This window comes from Vicugna pacos, chromosome 19 (assembly GCF_048564905.1).
Source record: "Vicugna pacos chromosome 19, VicPac4, whole genome shotgun sequence".
Taxonomy (NCBI): Eukaryota; Metazoa; Chordata; class Mammalia; order Artiodactyla; family Camelidae; genus Vicugna; species Vicugna pacos.
Genome location: NC_133005.1, coordinates 20,611,661 through 20,634,275, shown reverse-complemented (window position 1 = coordinate 20,634,275; position 22,615 = coordinate 20,611,661). Strand labels below are relative to the sequence as shown.

General features: G+C 34.2%; 1 protein-coding gene across 4 annotated transcripts in view; it reads right to left on the bottom strand.

The window, feature by feature from the left end:
• Positions 1–22,615, bottom strand: part of RNF24 (ring finger protein 24) — a 55,805-nt gene that overhangs the window by 14,119 nt on the left and 19,071 nt on the right. For 3 of the 4 annotated variants that reach the window (XR_012061657.1, XM_072943870.1, XM_072943869.1), the window contains exons 4-5: positions 2,915–3,064; positions 1,586–1,654 (exon numbers count right to left, since the gene is read on the bottom strand). Coding sequence is in view for 3 of the 4 variants with exons in the window: in XM_072943870.1 (XP_072799971.1) it covers positions 1,586–1,654; positions 2,915–3,064 (219 nt within the window). In the remaining variant the exon portion in view is untranslated. The remainder of the gene's footprint in view (positions 1–1,585; positions 1,655–2,914; positions 3,065–22,615) is intronic. The other variant, XM_072943871.1, reaches the window with a different exon arrangement.

Here is a 22,615-nt window from a genome sequence, read left to right as displayed (position 1 = left end):
TCAAATCTTCCATATCCTTACTTTTTTTTTGTCTTCTTGTTTTACTGAGAGAAATGTAGAGTACATTTTCATATAAATGCATAAAATTAACTTCATTAGAGTTCATTAAAATGAGGCCATATTTGTAAATTTATTTTGCTTATTTGACTCTTTCAGTGGGATCTATATATTTTCACAAAGCATCATTACTTCCAGTCACAGGACTGGTCAATCTGTGTTCACCTTTTTCTTCAACCCATGGCTCAAAAATTAATCTCTTCTAGAAATTCCTACTTAAATTAATGTCATCCTTCTGATTATTCCTTTACTCTAAGTCCACTAATTATCTAATATTTCAAATTGCACCATTTTATTTTGCATTTGTTACGCATTTAACACAAACATATTTTTGCTATTCCTTCCTATAAACATATTGGTAATATAGATTATGACTTATTTGGTGAAAGGAGGTAAAAATGAGGAATATTTTTTATTTCCTTTTTCTTAAGTACCATGTTACTCATTAAAAGAAAAGTATGTACTGACTTCATTAAAAAATTCCAGGCTCAAAAAAAAGTTTATATTGTAAATCAACTATACTTCAATAAAAAAAGTTTTAGAATATCTTCAATATGTTCTTTGAAATGTTTATTTGAAATGAAGCCTGATAAATATAACCATTATTTTTTAAGTAGTTAAGAGCATATGCTCTAGAGTCAGACACAACTGGGTTTGAGTCCCAGCTCTAACCATCTTTTTTTTCTCTGTGTGACTGTAGGAAAATAATTTAACTTCTGTAAAATACAGCATATGGTCTGGCATATAGTATGTACTTAATAAATACTGGTTTCTAAAAAAGTAACTGAGAGGTCATAATTAACAATGCTGAAGAGTGCTGGGAAAAAAATGATAAAACCATGGAGCTTATGGTCACTACAAATCTGTAGTCTCCATGCTCAGCTAGATCCTCCACACTGCTCTCTGATTCTACCAATTCATGCTGAATATCCTAAGCGTCCATGCCATAGTCATTTCAAACACTAGACACTCTCTTCAAGCTTTATCTTACCACCTCCTTCCCCATGCTTTTCAACTACTTTTCAGAGAAAGAAAGATGTTTTCAGGTAAGCAGCTCTCTTGCTCCCAACTCCACATACCTATATGTGTACTGTTTTCCACAGTTACCTTCACCTCTGTCTTAAGAAGGTATTCTCCTATTTAGGGCCAATACTGATGTAATTTTTAGGTATGTCTCTTCTCGCCTCCATGATTCATTCTTTCTCACAAATCCTCTACAATTAGTTTTTTCTCCTTAGTATTATATTTATACATATGCCTAAATCTCTATCTTAAAAAAACCCAAACACCAAAACACTTCCTTAATTTACAGCAAACTGCACTCCCCAACTCTGATCTTTTCTTAGCCAATATTCTTCAAAGAGGAAGTTACATTCTTTGTATCCATTTTCACCTGCTGGTGAGACTTTGTCCCATTATAACTCGCCTTTCATCACCTCTGTATCCATGCTACTGAAATCTTTCTAACCAAGACTATGGATGCAAAGCTAATTGTAAAGTGTAATGAGAAATTTTAAATTCTTCTTACTGGACTTCCCTGAGAACAGCTAACACAACTGTTCTGGATGTTTGGAATACAGCAAACAGAACAGACAGTCTAGGAAGAAAGATGAGTAACAAACATAAATTAGAATATTACATGATTCATTATAAAATAGGATGACTCCTAGCTATGCTATGAGGTCCTTTTTGTGCTACGGCTAATTCTATAATTAAAAAAAAACTGAATATTTATATAACATTTATCAATCTAATATTAAAGAAATGTTAGAAAAAGGAAATTTCTGGAAATAAATAGATTTTTAAAAAGTTTTTCCTGAATGATATAATTATATTAGCTAAGTATTTAATTTATTTATCTGAACAAGCCCTAAAAATCATCAGCAGACAGCATATAAGGGGAAATTACATTTTTGAGAACTTCAGAAAAGATTCACTTTCTATAAAAATGTAAATTAACTTGTCAGAAAATTAGGAACTACATACAAAATTCATTCGACTTTGACCATTAGTAAGTGAGTGCCTCCAAAACACTAGTGGCAAAAATGAATTATTGATGAAAGGTATCTGTTGATGGTATTTATCTTAACGATAATCATACATTATACAAACACTAAAAACTGTTAGATGTATACGTTATTTAATAAAATTAAATTCTCTTTTATTCCATAAAGCTCTTTGAATATAGTGTAAAATTTATTATAGCCTCATTTTTGGCTTTGAAAATTAGGCCCTAATTAAAAACTTAAAAAGAAAAAAACGATTGCTTAAACAATTATGAGTCAGTCAACTATGAGTCTTTACTGTTCAAACTCATCATTCCTTCAAGTGGGTATTTTATCCTTTGTCACTTGTCTGTACATGTGCTATAGAACTTGTAGAGTATTTAGTCTTTTATGCAGATAATCAATCTTCTGAACACCTGATGAGTTCAGCAACAAATGGAAGCTTAAGATCTTCTTGAGAGACCACAAGAACCTGTTTAAAGGCTTGGATCTTGTTTTGGACACTGTTTTCTAATCCCTAATGATTTTAGCTAACAATGAGGCAACACCCTCCTGAAAAGCAATCCTGAAATTTCTGTGAAAGTAGATTAAATCCTAGGGACAATGACATAGGTGTATCTGGGCCAGGTGCAAGTATGTTAGAAAAATAAATGAGGGCAATTTTCCCCTATAGTGTAAAACACCTCATCAGCAGGTAAGACTGAATAAAGGTGTTTTACTGATCAGTAACCCACAGCAGGTTAAAATGTTAAGCCACCTTAATTTTAGAAAATTTGCTAATTATTATATTTATAAAAAATTTAATCTAAGGGTAGAACATATTTTGAAGCAACACAATGAAAATTGATTACCTAATCAAGTAGCAACAGAAGAGTAAACTAAGGATGAAGACAAATATAGCAGTGCCAAAAACCACAATATATATGTTGAGTGGCAGATTCTGAAATCCAATATTAGGCATCCTGAAGTTGTAATGCAGGAAATCCGAGCTCATGGATGAACTAAGGAAAGAAAAGAATGGAAATAAGTTAGGTTACAAAGATGAGAACCAAGATAGCATTATCTTTGCACATGTACAGAGGCAAATTTTTTCTTAAGGCTTGACCCCATTTGAAACAATTATGATAGACAAAGGGTTAATATCCTTGTCATTAATCATGCCACAAATATTTATTGAGTACGTACTATGTACTTGGCACTATCCCAGAAGCTTGAGCTCCTACACGAAAAGCTTTATAAAAAGGTATTCATGGAGAGCTATTCCACTGAAATAATGCTAGTAATCAATATCAATAAACATATGAAAAAGTTCAATCCCAAAGAAATGCAAAGGAAAAAAAAGGACAAGTGTCAAGATTTTAAAAACTCCTTAAACTTTAAAGTAATAATATTAATAATGGTAAAATACTAGAAATAACTTAGATATCTCACAAGGAGATAATGATTAAATAATTATGTAGAGTCATGTTATAATATTGTTAGGTCATGTAAACCTGTTTTCAGTAAATTTTAACTTTTAATAAAGATACATGGGAAAAATGAATCAGGATATAGCTTGTATATAAAATATGATCCTGATTTTGTGAAAGGTTGAAAAAAAGGTAGATTATATATAATATATGTATGTGTGTGTGTAGCAGGAAAAAGTCTGAAAGCTAACAAATCAAATATTAACAGTGGCTTGTGGTTTACTAGTCATTTTGATTTTCTTCTTTAAAAAAAAACCCTTTATTAAGTCAGGCCCTGTTATAAGCATTTTATTGGCTTTATTTAATTTAATTCTCACATAAAACTTCTATAGGTAGGTACCATAATATGCCCCCATTTTATAGATATAGAGACTTTTGGCCACATAGTCATGACTGACCAAGTATGTATGGGGGCCAAGGCATGTATCTTTTCCAATTAGTGTTTTGTTTTGTTTTGTTTTTGATAAATACCCAGGAGTGGAATTGCTGGTCATGCGGTAGCTCTAGTTTTAGTTTTTGGAGAAACCTTCATACTGTTTTCCATAGTGGCTGCACCAATCTGCATTCCCATCAACAGTATACAAGGCTTCCCTTTTCTATACATCCTTGCCAACACTTGTTATTTGTAGTCTTTTTGATGATAGCCATTCTAACATGTGTGAGGTGATATCTCATTGTGGTTTTAATTTGCATTTCTCTGATGATTAACATTGTTGAGCATCTTTTCATGTGCCTGTTGACCACTTGTATGTCTTCTTTGGAAAAATGCCTATTCAGATCTGCCCATTTTTTAATTGAGTTGTTTGTTTTTTTGATATTGAGTTGTATGAGCTATTTATTTACTTTGGATATTAACCCCTTATTGGTCATATCATTTAGAAATATTTTCTCCCATTCAGTAGGTTATCTTTTTGCTTTGGGGATGGTTTCCTTTGCTGTGCTGTTTCTTTTTTTCTTGATATATGTACCACAATTTCCCTATCCATTCATCCACAGGTGGACATTTGGGTTCTCTCCACCTTTTGGCTGTTGTGAATAGTGCTGATATGAATATTTGTGTACAAGGATTTGCTTGAGTACCTGTCTTCACTTCTTTTGGGTATATTCCTAGGACTGGAATTGCTGGGCTATATAATAATTCTACGTTTAACTTCTTGAGGAACCACCAAAATGTTTTCCACAGTGGCTGTATCATTTTATATTCCTACCAGCAATGTATGAGGGTTCAAATTTCTTCATATCCTTACTAACACTTGTTATTTCTGTGCTATTTTCAAAATATCCATCCTTGTGGGTGTGAAGTGGTATTTCATTATTGTGGGAGCCCATGATTGGGTTAACAAATTGTAACAGACCCTAGCCACTTACCTCCTTAAAGATGTGCTTAGTAACTGCCTTGAGGTTTTGGCAATGACCTGGCTATAAACCATGCCTGCTGTTAGTCTTCTATCCCCAAAACAGCCTTGGGCTGGAATGGTAAAAAGCTGCAGACTCAGAGGTGAGAAGGCTGGTTAGCCAATGATAGGTAAGATCCCCTGAGGGGGCAACCTAAGACAGGCACAGCCCGCCTGAGTCCAAGAAAATCTTGTTAAGCAGCTGATTCTCATAGGTTCTGGCCCTGATAAGCTAAAAGGCTCAACACCATTATGATTCACCAAAAAGGGTCTTCGGACCTTGAGCCAAACACCAACAATAAACAAAGCCTTTGTACTCATTGTGATCCCACCCTGTCCTTCCCTAAATTCCTGCTTCGACTGTACTCAATAAATATGAGAGATTTGAGAGGCTCATGGAGTTGGCTACCGACTCCCTCTCGCTCTCTTGACTTTTCCCCAGAGTTTTGAGTAATTCATTCCGTCTCAGTGGGACTTCTGCTGGCCAGAACCCACAACTGGTGATGAACCCACACATTATGGTTTTGGTTTGTATTTTCCTAGTGATTAATGATGTTGAGTATCTTTTCATGTGCTTATTTCATTTGTATATCTTCTTTGGAGAAATGGCTACTTAAATCCTTTGCCCATTTTTAAATTGGGCTGTCGTCTTGTTGAGTTGCAAGAGTTCTTTCTTTATTCTGAATACTAAACCATTACTAGATATATGACTTACAAATATTCTCTCACATTTTGTAGCTTTTCACTTTCTTTATAATGTCCTTTGAGACACAAAAAATTTAAGTCTACTTTTTTTGCTTTTTTTTCTTTTGTGGCTCATGCTTTTGATGTCATATCTAAGAATTCATCGCTAAACCCGAGGTCATGGATATTTACCTCTACGTTTTCTTTTGAGAGTTTTCTAGTTTTAGCTCTTCTATTTCGGTCATTGGTTCATTGTGAGTTAATTTTTGTATAGGATATGAAGAAGGACTACAACATTATTCTATTGTATGTGTATATCCAGTTGTTCCAGCACCATTTGTTAGACTATTTTTCCCCATTCCATGGTCTTCAGATTCTTGTCAAAAATCAACTGGTCCTAGATGTTTGGGGTTTATTTCTAGATTCTCAAATCCATCCCATTGGTCTATATATCTATCTTTATGCCAGTACCACAGTTTTGATCACTGTAGCTTTGTTTACTATGTCTGTGAGTCTGTTTCTGTTGTGTAGACAAATTCATTAGTATCTTCTTCTTTCTTTTTTTAGATTCCACATATGAGTGATATCATATGTTATTTTTCTTTCTCTTTCTGGCTTACTTCACTTAGAATGATGAACTCCAGGTCCATCCATGTTGCTGCAAATGACATTATTTTATTCTTTTTTATGGCTAAGTAGCATTCCATTGTATAAATATACCATAACTTCTTTATCCAGTCATCTGTTGATAGACATTTAGGTTTCCATGTTTTGGCTATTGTAAATTGTGCTGCTATTAAAAATGGGGTGCAAGTATCTTTTCAAATTAGAGTTCCCACCAGATATATGCCCAGGAGTGGGATTGCTGGATCATATGGTAAGCCTATTTTTAGTTTTTTGAGAAATCTCCACACTGTTTTCCAGAGTAGCTGCACCAACTGCATTCCCACCAACAGTGTAGGAGGATTTCCATAAGAATTTGAGGACTGCTTTTCTATTTCTGCAAAAAGATAATTGGAATTTTGATAGGGATTGGACTGAAACTGCAGATTGCTTTGAGCAGTCAGTCATCCCACTATTTTGGTTTGTTGTGTTTTCTTTTTCATCCAGCTCAGAATGTTTTCTAATTTTCCTTGTTTTTTCTTCTTTAACATATGGGCTACTTAGAAATGTAATGTTTAATATCCAAATATTTGTGGGTTTCCCAAACTTCCTTCTTTTGATGACTTGTAATTTAATTCCACCCTGGTCAGAGCACATACTTTGTTAGGTTTCAATCCTTTAAAATTTTTTTTTCCTTTTAAATTTACTGAGACTTGTTTTATGACCTAGCACATGAGTTGGCAAACTATGCATGGCTTCTTTGTTTTTATAAAGAAAGTTTAGTGGCACACAGTCATTCCCATATTAAAGTGTTGTCTATGGCTACTTTTGAGTTAAAATAGCAGAGTTGAGTAGCTGTGACAGAGACTGCATAGACAACAAGGCTAAAATATTTACTCTGTGGCTCCTTAAGAAACTTCTTACCAACCCCTGGTCTACCATATGACTGTTCACTGAGTGCTTAAGAAGAATGTGTATTCTGCTCATTAGGTAGAGTGTTCTATAAGTGTCAGTTAGGTCAAGTTGGTTGATTGTGTTTTTCAACTCTTATGTATCTTTAGTGATTTTTGGTATAGCTGTTCTACCCATTATTGGGAGTGAGGTACTGAAGTTTTCAACTATTATTGTTGCATTATCTATTTTCCCCTTTAATTTTGTCAGTTTTTGCTGTGTGCATTTTGGGTTAGGCTGACATATCTTCCTGATGAATTGACCATTTTATTATAAAACACCTCATTCTGTCTCTATTAAGTTTTTGTTTGTTTTAAATTCTAGTTTGTTTGATATTGGCATATTCTTGGCAAGATGTATCTTTTCCCATCATTTTATGTCTTTGAATATAAGGAATGCCTCTTGTAAACAACACATAGTTGGACCTTTATATTTTTCAGTCAGTCAGTCAGTGTCTGCCTTTAGTTGATATTTTATTGACATAACTGTAGATTCACACATAGTTGTAAGAAATAACAGAGATCCTTTGCCATGTTTCCCACAATGGTAACATTTTACCATATAAAATCACAACTGTGTATATTTATAACATATCACAAACAGCCGAAGGGTGTTGATGTAATCAACATTATTCAGATTTTTCCCAATTTCACTTGTGTATGCATGCATGTGTGTGTCTCTACCACCCAGACAAGATACTGAACAGTTCCAATACCACAAGGATCTCTCGTGTTACCCTTTTATAATCATACACACTTCTGTCCTTTACTCTTATTACCTAACTAGCCTCTGATGATAACCAATCTGTCCTCTATGTCTAAAATGTTATCATTTCAAAAATGATACATAAATGGAACTAAAAAGTCTATAGCTTTTTGGAGTTAGCTTTTTTTCACTCAGTGTAATTTTCTGGAGATTCATCCAGGTTGCTGCATATATCAATAGTTTGTACCTTTTTATTTATTATTATAAGATTATGTATGTATTAGGTTATTTACCCACTCATCTGCTGAAGGACATCTGGGTTGTTTCCACTTTTTAGCTATTACCAAAAAAGCTACTATGAACATTTGGATGTAAGTTTTTCTGTGAACATTAATTTTTATTCCTCTGGGATAAATGCCCAGGAGAGCTTTCTTGATTTTTAAACTGTATATACATTTATTTTCTTAGTGATTACTCTATAGATTACAACATGTATCTTATCACAATATACTTCAGAGTAATACTAATTTAATTCCAGTAAATTACAGAAAATTTGCTCCAACACAGTTCCATTCCTTCTCTACTCTTTTGTGATAGTATTTTCATATATATTATGTTCTATATGTAAGTCTGACACAGAATCACAATGATTGCTTTATATAATTCTGTGTCTTTCAAAGATTTTTAAAAAGGAGAAAACTATACAGAGTCTTTTGTATTTACCCATATATTTACCTTTACCAGTACTCTTCATTTCTACCGTTGGATTCAAATTACTATCTGGTATTATTTCCTTGATCTGATATAGCTCCATTTGCTCTGCTTCTTTTTGTGATATTATTTTCATTTAGATTATATCTTAATAAGTTACGAGCACAGTGATACATTTTAATAATTATTATTTTATGCAAGTATCTTCTACTTTTTGAAATAATTAAAAGCAACAGCAACAAGGGATGTTGACTGTGATATGAAGCTCACTTTTCTTGATCATCTCACTTTCCTCTTCATACCAAAATCTGTGTTCCAATAAGTGTCACACAACCCAGAACTGGAAGTCTTAAGGTCCAAGTGGCTCCTCACAGCTTGATCATGTTGTTCATAATTTTTTTTCTCTAACTTGTTCACTAAAAAAAGAAAGCTTTTGGCAAATTAGAATTAGCTTACTTCTTTGTTCTTTAGTGAGTATCTTTAGGGCCCCTCGAGAATATTTCCTAAAAAATCTTTCAGTGGGTAGATGGGAGGGAAATTTTTAAATTTCAAAAATATGTCATTGTACAATAGAAAAATCTAAGCTTTCAGATCAAAAGGATGTGCTTGGGTACCATAAAGAATTATTAGGGGAAAGAAAAGACCCACATTTAGACAGTTATTGGTAAAATTTCTGCATTCTAAGATAGAAAAACTATGACAAATTTCAAGAAAGAAAAGTCAAGTTGCTACAATGGAAAGTATATGTCAGACTTGTTCTAGGCCACAGGTAGTAGAGTGGTCTTAGGCTTAAGGAGTCAGAGAACCTGGGGTTTAATCACGGATTTGGCAGGGACTTTGAGCATGTTACTTACCTTTTCTATGCCTCAGTTTCCTCATCTAATAAGGTAGAATAATGGTAGTAATTACTTACTAGAGTTTCATAGGAATTAAATGACTCAATATATGAAAAGCACCTAGAATATTATCTGGGTACATAGTGTATACTTGAGAAATGTTAGTTATCATGATTATTAACTAAAACACTGAATAATACAAGACATCAAAGGTCACTGTCTATACCTCCATCAAAAGACATTCTGGTTGCAGAAAGATGGCATAGACATACATTTCCTATTTCTCCACCTAATATAACTAAAAACTCTGGGCGTTACATATGAAACAATGGGAAGTTCATGAGAATACTCTGAAAGATAATGGGAAGAAAGCACACTAGCTAAGGACCTCAAAACTCAAGAAACAATATGGTATTGAGTTCCCTGAGATTTCTTTTTGTCTCATATATCCCAGACTTGGAGCTGGAGAAGTTAGCAATCCAGAAATGAGAGTAGGTGAAGACAAAAATAGCCTCCCAAAACCTGTTCTCTCTGACCACCAGACCACAGAAAGGGTAGTCTAGCAAGGCAGAAAATTTTCAGACAGTAACTGCTTTACTCCAGTCAAACATCCCAGAAAAAACTATGGCCCAGCCTACATGCACCAGCAAAGGCTGAATGGACAGCCTAGATTTTCACCCTGGCCAGGAAGTGACAAATTATGCCCTAAGCCTGGGGTAGTATCAGAAAAGGCCAAATAGGAGGCTGGAAATTGTTTCCTGCCAGGTGGTAATGAGGCCTCATCTCTCTAATGTCAGTGAAGACCGCATGTGAAGGGAGCCTGGACTTCCACCTTTATCTAGCAGTAATAAGGTGACTGTACCCTTCTCTACTGGGGTGGTGACAGAGGAGGTATATAGTGCAGAATCAGGATTTTACCATTATCTAGCAGCAATGAGCACCTATCCCTCTCAGTCAAAGTTATGAAAGTAAAGACAAAGAAAAAAAAACAAACAAGCCCTTGAAAGCAACCAGAGACAAATGTATATTACCTTTAGTGGAAAAACAATTTGAAAGAGAGCAAATTTCTTATCAGAAATAATAGATGAGGCCAGAAGGAAGGGGACATTTTTAAAGTGCTGAATGAAATGTCAACCTAGAATGCTATATCCAATGAAAATACCCTTTAGAAATGAAATATGAAATCAAGGCATCCTTACATAAAGAGAGACAAAGAGAATATGTTGACATAAGACCTACTCTGAAAGAATAACTGTAGGAACTTATTTTAACAGAAAGGAAATAAGAAAAGGAATCTGGGAACATAAAAAGGAAAAAAGAACATGGTAAGTAAAAATATGGGTAAATACAATAAACTTTCCTTCTCTTGAGTTTTCTAAATTATGTTTGATAATTGAAGGAAAAATGATAATTATCTAATGCGGTTTTAAATGTATGCAGAGGAAATATTTAAGTATATTATACATAAAAGAAAGTAAAGAAACATAAAGGGAGGTAAGGTTTCCAGTGTTCATTCAAACTGGTAAAATGGTGACAACAGTAGATAGCATATATGTAATATAATACCTAGGGCAATCACTAAGAAAGCTGTACAAACAGATACATTCAAAACACTACAGAAAAATCAAAATGGACTTCAAACAATTGTTCAAGTAACAAAGAAACAGAAAACAGAAGAAGCAGAAAACAAAAATTAAATTGGTAGGCTTAAGCTCTAACATACCAATAATTATATCAACTATAGTCTATATCTAACAGTTACAACACAGAAATTGGCAGAGTGAATTTAAAAACATGACCCAATAATATGCTATCCACATGAACTCTCTTCAAAAATAACCATATGGGCAGCTTGAAAATAAAAGGATGGAAAAAGATATATATCATGCAAGCATTAATTTTAAAAAAGCATAAGTGGTTTTATTAAATATCAGACAAGGTAGACTTCAAAGCAAATAAAATTACCAGAAAGAGAACGGAACATTATATAATGACAAAATGGTCAATCTAGTAAGAAGACATAATAATCATGAATGTGTGTGTACAAAACAGTAGAGATGCAAAATACGTGAAGCAAAAACTGGTTATGACTGAAAGGAGAAACAGACAAATTCACAATTATACCTGGAAACTTCAACAGTGTCTCTCAATAACTGATGGAAGATTAAATAGAAAATTGATAGAAAATAAGCAGGTTAAAGAAAAAGTCAACAACAATTCACATTAACCAACAGGATCTAATGAAAATTTATAGAATACTCTAACTAATAACATCAGAATATATTCTTTCAAGTGTTCCTGGGACATATACCAAGACAGACCATACCCTGGGCCATAAAACAAACCTCAACAAACTTTAAAAAACTGAAGTTGTACAAAATGTGTTTTCACACATAATGGAATCAGACTAGAAATCAATAAAAGAGAGATAACAGGAAAATCTCCAAATAGCTGAAAACTAATCACCACACTTCTAAATAATACATGGGTCAGTAAGAGGTCTCAAAGAAAAATTTTTAAAAAAGTGAATTGATTTAAATGGAAATACAACATACCAACATTTGTGGGACACAGGTAAAGCAATGCTCAGAGGGAAATTCATACCATTAAATGCAAGCATTAGAAAAGAAGAATCTCAAATCAATAATCTAAGCTCCTACATCAAGAATCTAGAAAAAGAGCAAAATAAACCCAAGTTAAGCAGAAAGAATACTCATCTCTGATAGTGAGCACTCCATGAAAAACTAGCTGCAAAAAAAACCACCATGGCAACTGAACATAGATAGTGACTTTCTTTGAGCTTTTTACTTATCTATCACTTAAAATAATTATGAAGGACACAGATCACCAAATATCACTTTTGTTTTGGACTAGCTGACCTAGAGAATATCTTTCTGATAAGAAAAATTGCAAATGGGCAAGTTGTCTCTCAAGGCCCTGCCCAAACAGGACAGTGCCCAGACACTGTGCTTTAGAAGATACAATTGTTTTTTGCTTTCTAATATAGCCAAAGATGGTCTCAGGAACACATTATGAGAAAACCGTAACACATCCCTGTTTTTCAGCTAGAAAATAGAAACCAGTTGCAGAAGAGATCTTTCTCTCAGATTTATGACTGGGGTTCAGCTCATGTGATGAGTCACAGTGTGGCCTAACTGGATTGGCCAGTACCTGGCCCTACTGCGATAACCTGAGCCTGAGAGAATTAGATGGCAGTTTCTTTGTCTGAATTAATAGTCAGGGGTAGATGTGGAGCCTCTGCAGCTCGCCCACAGCTGGCTGCTCTGCACCATGTCAGTGGCCACTAAAACTGTAAGAACATCTATTACTAGTTGAATTTGGTAGATTTCACTACTAGACAATATAGGCATTTGCTTGAATATGCATAAACTATCCCTGGAAGTATACTGATAACATGAGCTGTGTTTGGTGAAGGGACAAGGAATCTAGAGAGGACTTTTCACTGCATATATGCATTTATTTATATCTATATCTATCTCCTTTTGTATCTTTTGAATTTAAAGTAAAAATTCAGTGATGTATTTGACTGATATTTTTCTACAATTACATATAAAAGCTAGGAGAGACAATGGTATTAAAGGATTTAAAGAAAGAAAGTCTTAGTAGAAGTCCATCCGTATAGAAGCATATATATAGATTTAAACATACACTTCTCCTTGTTCCCAGAGTGTGCCAATGAATGTCAAACACTTAGTTCCCCCATAAAACATTTCTACACTAGGGAAGAATACTTCAAGTGCAGTAGGCAAACACTTTAAAAAACCACTTATGTTCCTTTATTCTAACTTAAAACTTACCAAATTATACACTATTTTAAATCCTGTTTTCCTCACCTGACTCACCTAAGGGAAAGAGTGCAAAAAGCTTACTCAAGTCAATGTTCAAGTTCACCTGAAAATGCTATTTCCCATGACAAATCTATTAACTGGCAGTCTTCTGAGCTTTTGTTAGCAAGATTCTCCTAGGCCTTGATTATCTCTGAGTAAAGGTAAAGTTGCATTTCTTTATGTATACAGGCCCAGACCCAGAATGCTGCAGCTCGGGATAGGGGGGTGGGGGGGTGGGATTCTGCACTGAGATGTTTTGTGCCTGAATATCTAAGCTAACACTCCGGGATGACACCCGCCACCTCACTTCCTTCAAAGCGCTCTAGTCTCTATCACTTAAATTCAGAAGTTCCTCTGCATTCCCCAACTTTTATAATTTTCTCTGGTACTTGGCTATTGGAAATTCTTCTAAGATATCAGGGTTCAAAAATCTTTTGTCTTCAAAAGGCAGACAGCTAGGTACGATAATTGTATGGTATTTTGTAAATATTTCTCTAAATGTATCTTCTTTCTATTGTTTGAGTTGCAAAGTCTAAGGTCAGTCTTATCCTTTATTCTCCAGAGGACATTTCTTCCTTTCCAGTTTGAAAAAACTAGTAAGTAGGTATTGAGTATACTGTCTTTAAGTGCCAAATCTGGAAAATAAGTACTCCATAAAATCACAACCTATAGGCAAAGGTCTATTTTTCTCTACAATAACTTCAATTTTATCTTTACTGAGGCTTCCTTCTATCTGCAATCTACCCCTACTCTCCCCATTATTTAGAGGAGAGTTGCAGGAGCAAAAAATTAAGTCTACAAGATTTGTTATAACCTATTCATCTATTCCATTTGTATTTTAACCTGGATCTTTCCATTTCACCTCAATTTTACTGACTGTACTATTATTTAAATGCCTTTTTTTTTAAGGGATGTTGTAAGTTTTATTATACTTTTTTTTATCACAGTGCTTTAGGTTTTTTTAATTTTATTTTGTTTTAAAATTCTAACCAGTTCCTTTTAATGATCTCTGTGTCTTTTCTTCTTTTCAGCCTTATTATTAACAATTCCATTCCTTTAGGAGTGGTTTTTTTTCTGTTTGTTCTATTATCATTGTCTTCTCTGGGTTTGTACACACTTTCCTCTTTTTTGGTGTTACCAAGGTTTTAAAATCATGCCTGAGGTGCTATCTTTGTTTGTCATAATTGAAATCTGTCTTCTTAAACATTTTTAATTTCAGGTGTTTGTTATTTTGGTGGGTCTATTTTCACTCTGCCATATTTCTAGTAATTATTCTGTCAGCTCCTTACTTTCCTTCCATTTTTCTGTAAAGTCTCTATTTTCAATTTAAATCATTCCATCAGATTTTCATGATACTTCACCTTAAAGATAGTGAAGGATTCAGATCTGATGTCTTGGATTCCCCTTGGACTTCTATCCCAGGCACAACCACACATACACTATAATTCCACAAATAATCTGCTTATTAGCCTTTAACCAATGATTCCTATTTAATGCATAGTCTTGTGATTAAGGATGGAACTCTTAAAGAGGATGGGTTGTAGAAAAAAAGAGCACAGAGTAATGCTGAGATGGGGGAGGATGAAATCAAAGACAAGTTGTAAGGGAGGAAAATACTCTCAGGTTGAACTTCACATAATTACACCAAGGCAGTGAAAAGAAATAAAAAGCAATGTGCAGTTCTCACTCTCAATATGAAATAAACCCTAGGTGTAATATAATACCTGCTTAACTTAAGAAAAAAGCGGATTTCCCCCCAAGAAAACAACATGTTTTTCCCACAACAAGCAAATCAAAATGCAATAGGAGAACAATGCCTACGTTACTCAAAACCACACTCTAATTACCTGCAAATGTTTAATTTTCAACATCTCTCAAGTTTGATGAATGGGCCAGTGAGCCTCTTTCTTTAGAGTCAGATCTTATTCTATATTAATGGCTTATCATCTCCTGGTTCTTGTACAGGTGGGCATAATAGACACCTGCAGAGCACAAAACAAATATAATTCTTAAAGATTTGATAGGTGCTTCTAGTTGCTGGAGTAAACTACTTATTGTTGACATAATGTTAATCTACTTATTTACTGGGATTAATATAAAAATGGATCATGAAAAATCTTTAGTAGAAAATTTTTTGAAAAAGTTTTGAGTAATACATATATTATTTGAGAAGTGGTTGTATCTTTTTTGTTCCATCAAGAAAACCAACCTGATTGTAAAGAAGGAATTAAAATTATTATTTGCAGATGATAGTAAAATAAAAAGAATCTCATTAAAAGAACAACAAAAAAGAATACTTTACTAATAAATACACATAACATATTAAAAATATGAAAAGTACAAAAGAGGATGTGAGTAACTGAAAAGATATATCTGCTTCTTGGTTGTGGAAATGCAACATTAGAAAGATAACAATTTTCCTTAAATCTGTAAATTTAATGGAGACACAACAAAAAAGTACGGACTTAATTTGACTCTTTGAAGAGAGAAGAGGGTGGTTAAAGAAGCTAATTCTAGTTCAACAGGAAAATGAAATTGACAGAACAGCCAGAAATATTCCAAAAAGGAAAAACCTGCATTATTACCACATGAATTGACAGATTAACAAGACAGGATAGAGATATGGTAGGTTAGTCATAGCTGCTGTTTGCCAAATATTTTCAGTTTTCCATTTAGGCACATGCATGACTACACTTCCTGGCCTCTTACATTGGAGCCATGTAATGAACACTTGTTAATGAATTGTAAAGGGAATTGATGTTTGTCACTTTCAGGCTAAACATTTTATTGATGGAGTGAGACTCTCCCGAACTCTCTTTTCCTTTGCTAAGATAAATGGCAATGCTCAAGATGACAACAGCCCTATTAGTCTAAGCTTTTGAGTAAGGAGATGTGGAGCAGAGCCCCTAGCCAACCCTTGATGGACATGTACCAAAATGAAAGAAATTTCCTGTTATAAGCCACTAAAATTTTGAGGTTGTTTGTGACTAGGGCATAACCTAGCCTATCCTGGCAGATACAAGAAAGTTGAAGAGCAGCCCAAATTCGTGTAAAAAAGTTGATATTATCCGTTAGTGGGAGAAACCACTCTTCGACATTATTAGTGAAACTGTCAGTTAGAAAACTGTCAGCCTCCATGAGAGCAACTTAGCAAAATTATGCAGAGACTTACCCACTGACCCAGCAATTCCGCATTTAAGAATTTAGCTTTCCAGTGTGCTTATATGTGTACTCAAAGACACACGTACCAGGCTCTTCTTTTCAGCCTTGTTTGGAATAGCAAAAGATTGGAAGCAATCTAAATATGCAACTGGTTAAATTATAGTATCTAAACATAATCTAATTTTGCAATTGTTAAAAAAAATGCTGTAGATCTACAGATGTGTTGATTTGGCAGTTTTCATGATAAAACTACTAAGTAAATAAAACAAAAACAAAGTACGGAACAGTATATGTAGCATACTACTATTAATATAAAAAGAATTAAGAGAGAAACTAGCTTTGTATATGCCTAAAATGTCTTTGGGAGGAAACATAAAAAACTGGTACCAGTGATAGCCTCTGACAGGGCTGAGAGGAGACTGACCTTTCACTGAATAATTACTTATGATACCTTAGGTCTTTGATAGTATATGTGCACATTATATATTACTTATTAAAGAGAATAAAATAAAATTTTAAATGTAAATGGAAATAGTAAAAAGTTCTCTGTGTTGTTTATAAAGATTTTTTAGGACTTCTCAAACTTGGTTCTTATTTAAAAGACTTGGTTGGAAACCATGGCCTTATCTGGATAGATCTGGTGAGGAAAATTTTCCACAAAGATTATTGTTAGCCCGTTCATAAGTATCCTGTAGCTCTCTGTCTTAAATCAACATTTGCTTAGATAAGGTAATTACTGAATGATTTTAATCCCTCCTTTATAATTATATATATATAAATTGTTTCTTCTCTGAGTTGTCTAATGTCTTTAGAATAATGTTAAAACCAATGTAAAGAATGGACATTCTTGTCTTATTCATAGTCTAATGAGATTGTTATTTTATCAGTAAATAGGATGTGTATAGCTTGAGACACACATAAACATACACACACACACATTTACCATATTAAGGAACTTTCCAACTATTCTTAATAAATTACTTTCTACTGAATTGGAAAATGTGTTCCAGGATAAAGGAACTTACCCATTTATTTTACCAATTCAGTAACAACCAGTCTTTTAAAATATTTCTCTTTACTCAAAGGTAAGCACTTGAGGACTACTGATGAGCAGCTCTGACTTTACTAGATTTTCTATTTCTTTGACCTCTCTTAATTTTGGCTTTAGATTGGGATTTTTGAAAAAGAGCTTGATTGACCTATGTGAGGCTGCTGTATGAAGTGGGTAAATCAACAGCTAGTAGACATAGCAGGAAAAATAATTAAGAAAGATCTGGTTGAAGGCACAACAGCTCTGCTTCACCAAACACTGAGTCAGAGCATTTAACTATCTGAAATACGGACCTAGAATCCATTTTATGTCTCTCAGATTAAAAAAAACAAAATTTCATCATAGACAGTTAGTAGCACTACTTAAGTATTTACCAAGCTCCCCATTTTCAATTTGTTAAAGAATAATTTACTTTTGGAAACAAACTACAAGGTTATAGGTTTTATATAATTGGTAGATTGGAGACTGTATCTCTCTAGGGTCTCTCTTGAAAAGAGCTCCACAGATTCCAAGGATGGTTTTTGCTTTAAATTTCAGGAAAACTAACAAACTAGGGGATTTCATATTTGAAATTCTCTTCCTAGAATCATGACTTCCAAAGCAAAAGGGCTAGACATTGGCTTAAATAAGTAAAGAAAAAATATGCATGTAAAACTCTCTATATTAAATGGATCATAATGTTCAACTTACTGCTTTGCATTTCTCAGTCACATTGGTTCAAGTTCAAATGTATTGTTAATGATAAAATATTCAATATCATAAGCACTGTTACAAATGTCCCCTATGGATTCTGACTGCACACAATGGAGCAATCAATTACTCTAGGAAAAATCTCGGTGAGCCAGCCTGAGCCTGTATATCCCCCAAACAGGGAATCTTTTTTCCTTCAAATAATTTTTTAGGATATTAATCAAAATAAACATTTTGCATAGTGTTTAAGAGAGTCTATGAATGGTATTCACATAATAAATCTTATTTAATCCTTATAATCAATGTGGGGTAGATATACTCCTCTATATTCAAAGGAAGAAACTCAGAAAGGTCAAGCTGGTTGCCCAAACTGAAACGGACTGAAACCAAATCCCTTACTCTTCCCATGAGATCCTGCTGCTGTCTGCCACAGACCATACTACATTTGCACTGCACTGTCAGTGTTTGAAAGGATGCACAAATGAAACAATTTCTGTGACTGTTTCCAGTGGGCAGTGAGTTTGCTGATACATCCTGGGTTATTGTCGTAAACAAAGAGGCCCAGGAAAAGCCAAAACCATAATTTTCAAACAAGTTGAAACAGTTAAAATAAATGTATAATATATATATAAAAGAAACTTTAAATTTTGAAATAATTTTAGATTTACAGAGAAGTTCACAAGTTCCCATATACTCTTTTTTCAATATATATTTTTATTGAAGTATAATCAGTTTACAATGTTGTGTCAATTTCTGGTGTACAGCACAATATTTCAGTAACATAGGAACATATATATATTGGTTTTCATATTCTTTTTCACCTTAAATTACTATAAGATATTGAATATGGTTCCCTGTGCTATACAGTATAAACTTGTTGTTTATCTCACAAGTTCCCATATACTCTTCACTTAACTTTCTCTAATGTTAAAATCTTAGACAACCATAGTATGACGAAATCAACACTGATACAATACTATTAACTAAGCTGCAAACTTCACTCAAATTTCACCAGTTTCCCCACTAATGTCCCTTTTCGTTTCTAGGATCCAATCCAAGATCCCATATCACATTTAGTTATGTCTTTTAGTCTTCTCCAATCTGTGACAAAGAACTGTGTCCTTTAAATTCAAATTAATTAAGGTTTACTTTATTCTGAAAATGTCATGACATTTCTAGAAACAGCACTGAATATTGAAAACCTGCCTTGGGAATTACTGAATCCATGTGATAACCAAGAAAACACCCTGAAATAAAGAGCTATAGTGCCTCTAAAGATGGAAAAAAAGAGTCACCCTTTAAATAAAAGGAAGAGTTGGCTGTGATAGTCTGAATAGGTCAGTTAACACACCTGTCCACAGAAAAGAAATCACCAATCAGTTATAACTCCCTGGAAAAGCACAGGGTACAAGAGAGAAATCAATACACCTCCATTTAATGAAGCAGTCATAAAAGATTAATTTATTTTCAAATTAAAGGGCTTGAATTTGTTCAATCTACAGATATAGGAACTTATTAACTAAATTCAAGTATACAAAAGGTTATTAGAGGGCACTAAATTTCCTCCACATATGGACCCCTTTTTCTAAATTGTAGCATAGAAGTTGCTGAGCTATGGGTGTCTCCAATTCAAACCCTGAACCCTTCGGAAGGTACAGTCTCTAGACGTTGTTCAAGTTACTCTAGGCACTGGAGAAGTGGCAGGATGGTCCTCTATAAACCTCAACAGGTTACCTCCTATTCTTGAGGGTTCTCAGTTGGGCACATTAAATCCAAGACTTTACTGGTGAATTCTCAATTACCAGAAAAGGTAATTGTTTTTCAGAATTCCAGGAGCTTAGAATCCCTGAAGAATAAAGACTAGAAGACATAAATTGTATTACTAAGATTGAAATGAGGAAGTTTAGTAAACCACAAGCACTTCTAGAGTGGTAAAACAAGAACAAGCTAACAAATGAAAAATTAAAGATTCTGTTTTGTGTACAGCCTTAAAAATGAGAGAAAACAGCAAATGTTAGCTACTATGTATAAAAATAGATTAAAAAAAGTTTCTTGTGTATAGCACAGGGAACTATATTTAATATCTTATAATAGCCTTTAATGAAAAAGAATATGAAAATGAATATATGTATGTATATGCATGACTGGGACATTGTGCTGTACACCAGAAACTGATACATTATAACTGACTGTACTTCAATTAAAAAAAATGAGAGAAAACAATGTATTTGTGGTTTAAAAATTTATCAGCCAGGAAATGACGGTAAACCAGAGGACTTCATAGCAATAAGGGGGCTCCATAGAATATGCCATAGTAGAGACATCAACTGCAGATTTGAGCTTAGCCACACATGCCACTAGGACTTTAAGAAAGTCTAAATTTCCTCATGTGAAATGAGGAATAGTTACAACGTCTGTCTCGCAGCATGGGGGGAGGGGGCAGGTGTACGTGTGTGTGCTAGCATCTAGTGAGTGCACATCATCAAGGTCTCTTGGTTCTTCGGCGCGAGGTCAGCATTAGAGTTAATGTTTAAATTTTCCTGACTCAGGGATAATTTGGGCCTGGGCCACATTTCCCTGGGCCACTCTGCTTCAGATCCAAATCTTTGCACCTGGGCCACAAGTGGACTGCTTTTTGAAGTGACTCAGACACAGTAGGGAATTTTGGGAAATAGGCATTAGTTTAGCTACATTTCTTCAATAACAATTTCCAGATGCCTAACCTGTATAAATCAAAAGCCTGCTTTTGGGTCTTAATATTGTAGAAGGAAAATTCTATAGCCATAAAATGGCATCTAAGATGCTCATGACTAACTCAGCAAACCCCAAATAGTTATGAATTCAGTGAAGTGTGCAGGCTGTCAGGCAGTTTGATACTGGTGATAATTACCTCAAGTTTCTAGCTATTATAGTCCAAAGCACGGCCTCAAAGTCTCTTTCTCTTGTCTACTGGAATCACTTTGTTCTTTTAAGAAAGATATGGGAAGACTTCACCTTTAAGATAGATGATTTCAGGCAGGCAATGGAACAGTTGAGAAAATGGCACAGATAAGATATGTTATTTCAGTATTCTGGGGGGGGTGAGTCTGATTTTGTATTTTCAAAAATTCTAAAAAGGTACAATCATTCCAGGACAGTATATAATTCTCCACTAAATGGATTTTTAAAGGTCAAGACATGTAATACCATTAGCCCTGGAAGCTCTCTCCTACATAAAAACATTCTACAAGACCACTACTAATTTTCATCATGCAAAGCACTATTATTTTGACTTTTTAGATGGATATATTAAAGACTGTACAAGTTTGTGATTTCCCCACCCCTACTGGCTTCAAGATCAGGAATAAGATTGGTGGCTCAGGTCAGATGAAGCCTTACAAGCTCCTTCTGATGTTACTGTACATCTAGGATTGAGTCTATTCTCTGCTTTATCAGATTTCCTGGTGGCTATTGGGCTCAGTGAGAAAATTTCACACTAATGAGAGGCTGGCTTATAAATCATAATAACTCATGATTCAAACCTGGAAATGTATCTAGCATTTCTATGTTGGAAGATCTTGTACATTAACCCAATTACAGAAAAGAAAATGATATATTCTTAAGAGATGTTTCTACTACATTATCAGCTCTTCTCTAATAAAAAGACACTTCCATTTACAGAACCAGAATCAGGAACTAGAATACAGAACCCTCCTTCTTTAGTGAAAGAGATATAATAGCAAATGCTCCTCAGTTTTCCTTTTTGTCATTAACCAGGTAGTAGAGACACCCTCCCCACAGTATCTTTTCTCACTTTCCTTCCAGCTGTAGATATGGCCACATGTCTCATGGATTCACATGTGATGATTCACGTGGAAGTGTCTGGGAATCATGTGTGACAGAGCACAGAAGATGCCTTCTACCTTCTGCTTCATCTCTTTCTCTTCTCTGTAATCTGGATGCCATGATCTTGCTCAATAAGAATATGGTTTACACTCAAGAGGAGGGTAGAGTGCTAAGAGGGAAAGGGAATGAAAACTGGTAAAAAAAAAATCCCTGATGCCATGAAGTTCCCTATCAGATCTGTGCCGACTCTTACATGAATGGGAAATATATTTTAATCTTGTTTAAACTGGTTTACAGTCATTGTTTTGGGTTTTCTGTCACAGCTGAACCCATCTAGCTAATATATGGTTCTATGTGTATACTGTTTTAAATTATTTTGTATTAACAGATATTTGGAATATTAGATCATGAATCCTAATTACAGGTCAGAAAAATATGATTTTTGCTAAGATATACCATTAGCCTTCTGTCATGACACCACATTAGACAACCATAGGAACACAGGAAATCCAACAGTACAATGCCACCTTCTTGATGTGATGTGGAAAGCAGTCTGGAACCATCAATATTTTTACCAAAAGAAACCAAGCTAATACAAAAGAAAATTATCAAACCACAAAAAG